Source organism: Nanorana parkeri, unplaced genomic scaffold (genome assembly GCF_000935625.1).
Source record: "Nanorana parkeri isolate BGI_ZX_2015 unplaced genomic scaffold, ASM93562v1 scaffold534, whole genome shotgun sequence".
Lineage (NCBI taxonomy): Eukaryota > Metazoa > Chordata > Amphibia > Anura > Dicroglossidae > Nanorana > Nanorana parkeri.
Window position 1 is genome coordinate 804818 of NW_017306802.1, and position 10618 is coordinate 815435.

Consider the following 10618-nt stretch of genomic DNA (forward strand, 5'->3'; position numbering starts at 1 on the left):
CTCAGACCGATGTTGAGAGGAGAGAGGGAAGCATGAGAGAGAGCGACCAACTGATGCTGAGAAGCTCTCAGCGTCAGTTGATCTGTCTCACTCTTTCTCCCCCCAGTCTCTATCACAACCCCACCAATCCCCGTGGCCTCTGTCTACTGGGAAACACTTACCTTTCCCCTCCAAGCACCAGATATGCTCCTCTTCAGCCACGATCTCCGGCGCTTCTGCCCGGGGAAAGTAAACTCCGCTCCCTTCATGCAGTCTGAGGAAGTAACCAATAGTGCGGAGGGGACCGGGGACCTGGAAAATGGTACTATTAATATAATTCTAAAAGAAAAAAAATGATAGGTTGGAGCCCGGCCACCCGGCCTCCAGGGCCCCTTACAACAGTACTGGCCGTACCCCCCCCCTGATGGCGGCCCTGACTGAGCCGTGTACCCAACACACAAAAAGATTTCACCTATTGCCAGTCAGAACAATTGCACATAATAGCCAGCTGGTTACTATAGGTTTTCTTTACCTACATTTGCTTCTTTAGATCAGCTTCTAAAAAATAGTTGTACAGCTTAGATCTGCTCATTTATGAACTAACCAGACCCTGCTGTCCCCATAAATTTGACCATGCCACAACCTGCAGAGTTTGGTGGTCTTTTTCTTAATTAAAACACTGATTTTATGGCCAATGAGCGTAAGGTGAAAGTCTAGCCCAGCAAACAAAAGGCAGAAAAGAACCAGTGTGGCTGAACAGTGTTTGAACATTATATATCGTTTCTTACAGGAGCAACTGAATACACATAATTGGCAGTAGAATTTATATTTTAATATAAGTAGGGTCATTCATGTAGCGGTCTCAGTCCAAATCTTCTGTGAAATCACATGGTAACTACTTTGTCAAAGATTCAACTCATCAAGGATTTTGCACAACTGTACATAAGGCATTCATGCCAAATGTATTCTCATTGGTGATGTTTGTAGAAAGGGGGAAAACATAACCAAAATATAGGTGGTATGTAAAGAATGCAAAGGCTGGGTAGAGATTCACAACTTCCTCCAACGATCTGCTTTTTGGAGTTACAAATATTTTTCTTTAAAAAAATTTAATGGATTGGTAAGTCTTACAAGTCAAGAAACGGATATTTAAAGCCAATTCTTCATAACTTCTATAAAATCTTCAGGTTTAACCCAGAAGACTGAGGAGATACTGTGGGCGGACACAGACACCTAAGGGGTACCCTTCATTCACTGTATTCATCAGTGAAGACCGCCCACTGCCAAGGGAAAAGTCACTTGACTGATGTGAAGAATTACAGATAAAAGGTAAGTACAGTTGCAAGAAAAAGTATATGAACCCCTTCGAATTAACTAGTTTTATGGCCTAATTAAATTGGACTACAGGTGTGCAATCTACAGACTTCAATTAGCTTTTGTTAAAGTAATTAGTCTATGGGTTCCCGTACTTCTTCCTCCAGCACTGTGAATGTTTAATGGGCATGTTCAATAAAGACACAAGATATTAGAACTGATTTTTTGTTATCAGTTTAAGCACATTGTGTTTGTCAGGGTAATTTCACATTTTATGGAAAATTACTGCAGAAAAAAAAAACCAGTTCATTCCAAGGGGTTCACATACTTGCCACTGTATGTTACTTAGTTACATAGTATTTTAGGTTTAATAAAGGCACAGGTCCATCGAGTTCGACCTTTATGTGTAAGTGGGTGTGTAGTGTGTGCATGTGTGTATAGGAGTCCCTTTGGGTCTAAGGTTTTAAGAGCACCTGTACCCCTGTATGTTATGGTCTCTGAGGAAGGTATCTAATTGATTTTTGAATGATTAAATACTCTCTGCTGATACCACTGCTTGTGGCAGAGAGTTCCAAAATTTAAGGCATTTTGTTCCCCCTTATGTTCCAAGAGGCAGACCCAGAGATCCAGGAAGTAAAGGGAGATGGATTAATCTGCCCCTAGTAAAAATTGTCACCATAAGAAGAAGGAGAGGGAAAGAGAAATAAGGTATGCAAAGAATAAAAAGCCTGCAATTGAGTCACCTCTGTGGGTCTCATTAGAGGCGATGGACTGCGATCCGAGCCTGCAATTATCTAGTTTCTGTTTGTAGATTGCTATTACTAAACATTTCTAAAGGTGCCTTTGTTGTCATTTCAAATAGAAGGGTGAAGTTCCTCTTTAAAAGAGCAAATCAAGTACTGGCCTTCAGATTATTATTACCAAATCAAAGGCACTTACTATGGGGTGGAGGAGGGATCGGTTGTATGCTCTGATCTCTGTAATAAAGGCTTCTCCGTAACATGACAATGCTGCATAATAAGAACATTGATGTAACCGTGGTTACTAAAAAACATGTACTCATCTTCCAAGGTTTTTCTGCTGAGTAAACCTCTCCACACTGAACAGCTCTGCAGTGTTCATTATGTGATCTCAGCACTTCCATTGATCTGTATCCTTCCATGAGGTAAGCATTACTCTTTGCTTGCAGCTTCATTTAAGGCAACATTAGATTAAAACACTTTTTTTCACCACTTTCATCCACTGCATATGCAATAAACAGATAACGAACAAAACTTCTATTACAACATTTTGCCATTACATAGTTTTCATAGGCATGCTGCCTTTGACAAGAAATATTGAAGTTAAAAAAGAACTCCGAGTAAATAAAAAAATGTACCCTTGCAGTGGGGCTACCCTTGCAATTTAAGGGTTAAATGCTCATTTTATCTAGGGGGCTCAAATAAAGCACATTCACTTACTTGATCCTCGGTCCTGCAGCGGTCAGCACTCGCCTCTCTCCCACAACGTTCTTGCATCTAATGCAGGTTAATAGACCTGCATTAGATGTGATGAATTCAGCAGTCCTTAGACCGCCAGAGTCCAGGGAAGAAGAGGCTGCGGTGACCAGTCTAGCAGCCCAGGGGAAGCCTGCAGGACTGAGGATCAGGTGAGTAATACAGCTTTATTTGAGCCCCCTAGACCAGGGGTAGGCAACCTTGGCTCTCCAGCTGTGCTGCAACTACAAATCCCATAAGGCATTGCAAGCCACAGGCATGACTCCCAGAGGCAGAAGCATGATGAGATTTGTAGTTTCGGCACAGCTGGAGAGCCAAGGTTGCCTACCCCTGCCCTAGACAAAATGAGCACTTAAGCGATGCAGTGCAGAGGTAGCCCCATTGCAAGGGCAAGTTTTTCTGTTCTTCTTTAATAACCTCTGCCATGCATAATTACCTACACTACCTTCTAGGGATGTACAGATACCAGATTTTGGTATGAAGTACGAGTACGGATATTTTTTTTTCCGGTACTCGCAGATACTAAATACCGGAAGTCCCTGGAAGCCGGGAGGTGTGTAATGACTCCTGATTAGCCGGGAAGCTGCCGTCTCCATGCTCCCTCGTCACCAGATGACTTTCTGGCCAATCAGCAAGCCAGGGGGCGGGTAATGACTCCCCGCCCGGCTTCCTAATTGGCCAGCTTTCCAACCAACCAGGAAGCCAGGCAGCGAGTCATTACACGCCGCCCAGCTTCCTGATTGGCCGGGAAGCCAAATCCATGCTCCCTCGTCACCAAGTGCATGGAGTCGGCTTCCCGGCCAATAAGGAAGCCGGCCGGCGTGTAATGACTCGCCGCCCGGGTTCCTGATAACGGAAGCTCCATCGTTGGCTGTACATCATATCTCAGATCAGTTTCCTGATAAGGACAATGGTGGACCATGCCTATAAAACATGTGTCAGCCACTCCAGTCACAGCGGCACATCATTGTTCAGACCGGTTTCCTCATAGCAACAATGGTGGGTCAGGTGAGAATATCTTTTTTTTATTTTAGCCCCTAGACTGAAACAAGCATTTATCCCTTGCAGTGGGGGGTTAGACCCACTGCAAGGGTTAATTTTTTAAAATGCAGAGATTTCTTCTTTAAGTTTCCATCATCCTTTGCAACATTAGCTACATTTAAAGCAGACCTTCAAATCAATATTTTAACATGGTGTCATTGTAATCCTCCGCCCTCCCTGCTACACATCTGTAAGAATTGATTTTTCTCGGGGAAAGCAAGTACCTTTTTCTGCAAGTACTTTACTCCCACGTCTTCATTACTCGCCTAGGCAAGGATGACGTATAACCGGCAGTAAGTGCATTCTGTAGCTGTACTAATCCAAAGAAAATCACACCATGGTGTCATTCAATGGGGTCCTGAACGCACGACAAACCCGGCAAAAAAGCTCATGTTGCAAATTTTGTGACATGCATTTTGCATGGCTTAATGCGTGCAAACGTGATGGAAAAATGCACTGCACTTTTGGCCACATTTGGGGTGCTAATAGACATTTTCTTCAACGTGCATCAAAGCGTGTTTCTGTGTACGTTTGGTGCGTGTTCATGTAAAGGTTACAGCAGAAGACAGAAGTAATTCAAGTGGGCTCTCTCAGCTACCTCTCCCAGAGCTCCTGTTCTGTGTTTATAGTGGAGATTAGAAGACTAGAAGGCGGCTAAGTCACTGCTGGGAAAACGGAGCAGGGTGAGACCAACTTCAATGCTTCTGCTGTGAACTTTGAGGATTCATTGTTGCACCATGTCTAAACCTACTAAGGTGAGTGAAGACTTGTTGTAAAGAGTTTGTTAATACTTGAATGTCCACAGTCTGGCCACAAGTTCACTTTGAAGCTAACTGGGCAGGCAAGGAATACAAAACTCCATGGATCTTCTATTACACATCCAAGCTTTACTGTAATCCAAAAACCTATATACACTGTATTATTCTCCACATTGTAAGAGTAACACTCTCAACGTTTCACCAACAAGCCTTAAATCATAGAGGCAGAGAGATAGAGTCTCTATAATTAAAGGAGAACTATGAGGCAAGTGATTTTCACTCAACCTCCTAGTTCAAGCCGAAGTGTGACAATAAAACTGTCACACGTCGGCTCTATAGATTGGGAAGTGAGCAAATGCTTAACGTTGCTCGCTCACTTCCCGATCATCTCCCTGCATAGAGCAGTGACTGTCAGTCAATGCTCCCCGCAGGGATTCCCCCCTCCCCGATCCTCCAGCGCTGACTGGAGGAACGGACAGGAGAGGGGGCGGGCACAGCTGGCTCCGCCTCTAGATAGACACAGCCAGCTGTCACTCACGCAGCTGGGTGGATCTCGACAGTGTTGTCGGGATCTGTCCTGGCTGCGGCACTCTCAGTATATAGCAAGCTGTAGCTTGCTATATACTGAACTTTGGTTCACGGGAGGATGCTAGTATATGTCCTCCCTTGACCGTAAAGAGAACTATGGGATAAAAAGTTTACCCCATAGTTCTCTTTTAAGCCTCGTTGCTAAAACGTGTGAGGTGGTTTCTCTTACAATGGGGAGCGTAAAGTATGTGTATATTGGCTTGTGGGTTACAATAAATCTTGGATATGTAATGGAAGATCCATGGATTGCGGCTATTTTTTAACATGAGTAACTGGGCAGGCAACTTCACATAAATCAGAGCAACTGACAAGGTAGGTTGTATTCCCAGAGACAGCCTAAATGCAAAAAGTTTGTTTGCCCAGCTGGTAATTTTTAAGGGAATTGTATAGAGCTGCCATCTGCTCATGCCTGAATCTCATATACAGTGGAAGTTCTTTATTTATCCGTTTAATTTATCTTACTCTACTTATTGTACATAACCAATGAATAAGAAATAGCCGCTCATTGTATGGTAAGCAATATCCATTACAAAAACCTTTAAAAAAAATACAAATCAGCTTGTGAAATGGAGACTGATAGAATGGCCCAATCACAGTTTATAAATTGCCTGGTAGGCGATGACTTTCAAAATGCAATTTACTGATTGAATTACTGGCTCAAAATGTTCTCTTTATAGCAATTCATTTTTCAGCATCCTATTTCTATCTGCTACTAATGCTAAGCCTGCAAACCCCTAAATAAAGGAAAGCGGTATACTAGCAGAGCATTTAGCTGCATTAACCACAGATAGCAATGGAGCTGCTGTTCCGGCCATACATATTGGCTTTTATTTCACATTTGGCAATTCACCTTTATATTGTCCCCTTTCTGTCCCACTGCCCAAATGAGGCCCTGTCCTGAATTGTGGCCTGATTTTCTTGTGACTCCATTTCCTGTAGAACCATTGACCCCCCAATCTTTCATGTCTAGCAATAGAGCTCTCCTTAAATGAACACTTCTTGTCCAAGTCGCCTGCTTGTAGTGCATTTGCAACACAGGTGTCAGTGATTTTATCCCATGAATTCTTCACCCAAGTCACGACCTCTTGCAGCCAGTCTTCACAAAGTTTCCATGCTGATTTCTCTCCATTCTATTTTCAATGAAATCATTGATTTCCACGTGCAAATGGTCCTTGAATGGCTTGTTTATTGCAATATCAAGAGTCTGGAGATAGGCAGTCAGACATTTTTCATGTCTTTAGCGTGGAGAGTGCTGGCTGAATCCCAGACTAGCAGACCTCTTTGAGCACCTCGCAAAATAAGTGGCAGCATTAAAATCGACCCACTTCCTTATAACTGCTTGTGTGCACCAGGCTTTTTCGGTTTAGTGATGATTAGAGGTGTGACTTTCTTTCCATCCAGATGAATTGCCAAAATACAGGTAATGCATGCACTTCGTAACCAGTGGAGGGAATGTAGATTGACGAGGCACCCCTCTGATTAATTGTTGTTTGAGAACTTTGGCCCATAAACACTGCAGTTTCATCCATAGCAATCATGTTTGAGAGTTGGTATTTAGAAAAGTCGATGCCATCAACAAAGGACTTGAATGTAAGTGCACGTTTAACAACTTCAGCATCTTCCAGCTTGAACAGTGTTGTCGATCTTCTTAGAGATAGTTCATATCGCTGAAGGAAGTTATCCGGCCAGTGTTGTGATGCTTTGAATTCTTCTGGGGATAGATCTAACTTTGGTGCTATTGCAAGGGAAAATGCTTGAATTTCAGCCCTGCGCACAACCAAAGTCTTTGCTCTCCTGTCAGCAATCCATTCACAGGTGATGTCTTCCAAATCTGGAAATAATGTTTGCCGACCTGATCCACACTTGCGTTTCTTAGCATTTCCCACGTCCACCTGTTGACTCAGGTTATTGTAATCTGCTCGCCATTTTCAGACCAATCAGAGATCCAACTTCTTCTCTTTGCAGTAAGCCGTAAGATTCTTGCCGCACGAGTCCTCTACGATTCTTTTCTTGTACTCGACGGAATAGCTCTTTCTTTTTGCACTCATCGTTCAGCAATTTGGTAACCAATCGCTGAATGAGCGCTTTCACTATGATTCCTTACAGGCGGAGGGCATTTGGTATCACTCTGCCTGTCACAGGAGCCGGCGCTATAGAGGAAGCATCGGCTTATGCGGCTCTGCTCCCTCTAGCGCTGGCTTCGTTGGCACCGCTGATTCTCTCCCTCGGCTCTTCAAGTTCCCCCTTATGCCACCACCGGCCCTGGGAATGGTCTCAACTAGGTCTTATTTTCAGGGTAGGTCTTATATTTGAGTAATTCGCAAAAATAGTACTAGGTCTTATTTTTTGGGTAGGTCTTATATTCGGGGAAGCACGGTAGTTATATTTTCTTGGGTGAGGAAATATAATCTGCTGTTCTTCCACTTACAGAGTGTTGAAGCTGCTCTACTTATAAATCTGTACAAGTATAAAGGTGTGAGTCAGTCACATAATCTAAGTGGAGTTTACTTTAAAGTGATATTAAAGTCAAAAGGTTTTTAAGTTATTTTAAATGCTGATTAAATCCCTTACATTGGATGCTGCTCCTTGATGTGTAAAAGTTTAAGTTTCCTGCAAAATCAGCTGGTCTCCTGAGCAGTGGCCCTGATATCCTGTTTTAGGGTGGCTCCTTTCTCTTGCAGGGCCCTATAGAGCCACCTTTGTATGTGCTAGTAAGCTGTGTGTGTCTCCATAAACACACAGACACAGCAAGACTAGCCATTACCTGCTCTCTGCTCCCCGCTCCTTCTGTCTTACTTCTTCAAGCTAGTAGACATATGGCTGCTGGAGACTGCTCTGTCCCTTGTGATCTTATACTGGACAGGGAGTTCAGGGAAGCTGAGCTGAGAGAGTTGAAGCCAGCTCTTTGGGAAAATGGTGACTGTAAGTGTTTTGGAAAAAAATGTAAAGAAATACTTTGCTGGGCAATGTATATTTGTTTGGCCTGGATTCATTACAGATAAAAAGCTTGAGAGTTTAATACTACTATGACAGAGCTGCAGTGTTTGAAGGCAGCAGAATTAGCAGTTCACAGATTCTTCTTAGTGACTAAAATGGTCAAAGTAATGACAGCTGTGATGTATGTTCTAGATAGTGGCTAACAATTACATCGACTTCTCATATGAATTACAGGGGTGTTTATTGGTGCACATACCCCTGGCAGAATTTATAAAATGTCATTTTTTCTGCAGCAACACCACAAAACAGCCCCCTTACAAAAAGCCAAACGGCACCTAGAGAGGACATAACATTTCTAGAACAAAATCATTTGAAGTGATGAGACCAAAATTGAACTTTAGGGCTTCTTCATACCATGTCTGGACGAGATCTGCAAACATGGTGCAGTGCATTTTTGACGCGTTCCGGTGCATTTTTTTTTAGCTGCAAATGGCCTTATAGGTAAAGTCGAGTGAGTTTGCATGCCTTTTTTGAAGAGTTTACATGCATTTTGGTGCATTCTAGATCAAAACAAATAGTGCATGTAGCATTTTTTTCCATGCACCGGTACGGACTTCACTGGTGTGAACAGAGCCCAGAAATACCATAGCCAACTGTTCCCACCCTTTCTCCTTTAAGAACTAAGGGTATGCAAACTTTTGAACAGGACCAGTATATTATTTTTTATTGCTATGGGTTTTTAATGATTGTGCTTTGCTGTGACTTAATAGTTTAATTTGGATTACATTAAAAATAAAAGAAATGTGCTCAAATGTGATCTCTCCTTTACCCCATTTTACAAATTCTGCCTGAGGGCCGGTTCACACCATAAAGTCCGTATTTCAGTGCGTTCGGCCTCTGGAACGCACTGGAACGCAAGTCAGTCGGCTCCCTGCGTTCAGAGGCGGGAGGGGGCGTGACGGTGGATTGAAGTGAATGACACCGCAGCCACGCCCCCGCCTGCAGTGCGATCGCCTGCACTCGGAACGCAGGCACTATTTTTGCAGATCGCACTGGACTGGAACACAGGCACTAATGTGTCTGCGTTCTGGGTGCGGGCGATCGCACTGCGGGCAGGGGGCGTGGCTGCGGTGCCATTGACTTCAATGCACCGCCACGCCCCCTCCCACCCCTGAACGCAGGGAGCCGGCCAGCTTGCGTTCCAGTGTGTTCCAGAGGCCGAACACTCTGGAACGCAGACTTTGTGGTGTGAACCGGACCTGAAGTATGTGCATATTATATTTAAACCAGTTTACAAAATCAAGGCAGGTCCAGACATATTTATTAAATCACTCTTAATATGTTTCAAAGAAGTTTAGTTGAAGTCAGAATGTGATCCAGCTTTCCAGCAGGAATGGAAAACTGAAATATCACCTTTGCTTAGCGTTGATCTAAACTATGAGGCAAAATATCGGTGACCTGAGTAAAAACCAATAAATAATTGCATTTGTAATGATTAGCAAACAAGCCAAGCCAAAAGGAGGATAGTTTCACATTTCTCACCTGTCTACTGTCCCTCTGAGATGAGGAAGAAGACGAGGCACTTTTGTGCGTTGGAGTTGATATTTTGTGAGCTGGTGATATGCCTTTCTCTTCAGAACTCATCTTCACACTAAGATCCTGACTGTACTAAGGTGCCAGCAAGATCATACCAAACACTTCTCTGGATCATGCAGGATACCAATAAGCGGGTATAAGGAAATTCTTCCTGATGTGTTAAGCCATTCTTTAAAAATATACCTGAAAAAAAAAAATATTAGGGACATATTTAGATCTCGTGAAACCAAAATCTTTTAAGACAGTTAAGCTAGTCATACAATGGCTAATTTTCTTTCCTTCAGCCCCGTAGGCTGAAAAAGATTAAACACTTGATTTCTCTACACATGCTAAACAGTGTGGATTGAGTATCAAATTTGATATAGTCCATGTTCGGCTGACAATTTTCCACCCGGATCCTTTAATTTTTTTCAAAGTTGTTGAGTTGAGTGGTGCAGACAGAGCCATCCATGGCTCACATTTTGGCAGATTCAGCAGGAATTTGCTAGAATTTGAGCTGTGCAAGGTTAGAATTAGGCTAATTTTACTACAGAATAGTAGGATTGTCTAAAAATTAGTATGATCATTTATGAACGGAGATGAAGTTTTCATGTAAACACTTTCATGCAACACTTTCATAGGCACAACTACTTCATAGGCCTACTATGCCTAATGGTCAAACTGGCCTTGTTTTAGTTTAAGCTTCTTGGATAAAATACTCTAAAGATTCAGGTTTGGGAGAATCAGGATTCTGAAATGACTCTGCAAGTAAACAGCAAATAGGCCTCCTGTGAGAAGCATTTGTGAGCCGCCAGGTCACGCTGCCATTAGAAAGACTGAAAATGCTAGGAGATCTCAGTACTGCATAGCAGACATGTGGATTGCAATAGATGCACACTGATCAAAATTTCATTTGTATGTATAATGCCA

The 10618-nt window shown here is 42.9% G+C and overlaps 1 protein-coding gene across 1 annotated transcript in view; it reads right to left on the reverse strand.

Annotated features, from left to right (window-relative positions):
- Window positions 1-9772, reverse strand: part of OSBPL6 (oxysterol binding protein like 6) — a 97266-nt gene extending 87494 nt beyond the window's left edge. The window contains exon 1 of the mRNA XM_018561621.1: window positions 9656-9772. Coding sequence (XP_018417123.1) covers window positions 9656-9757 — 102 coding nt within the window. The 5' untranslated portion in view covers window positions 9758-9772. The remainder of the gene's footprint in view (window positions 1-9655) is intronic.
- Between the last annotated feature and the right edge of the window lie 846 nt (window positions 9773-10618).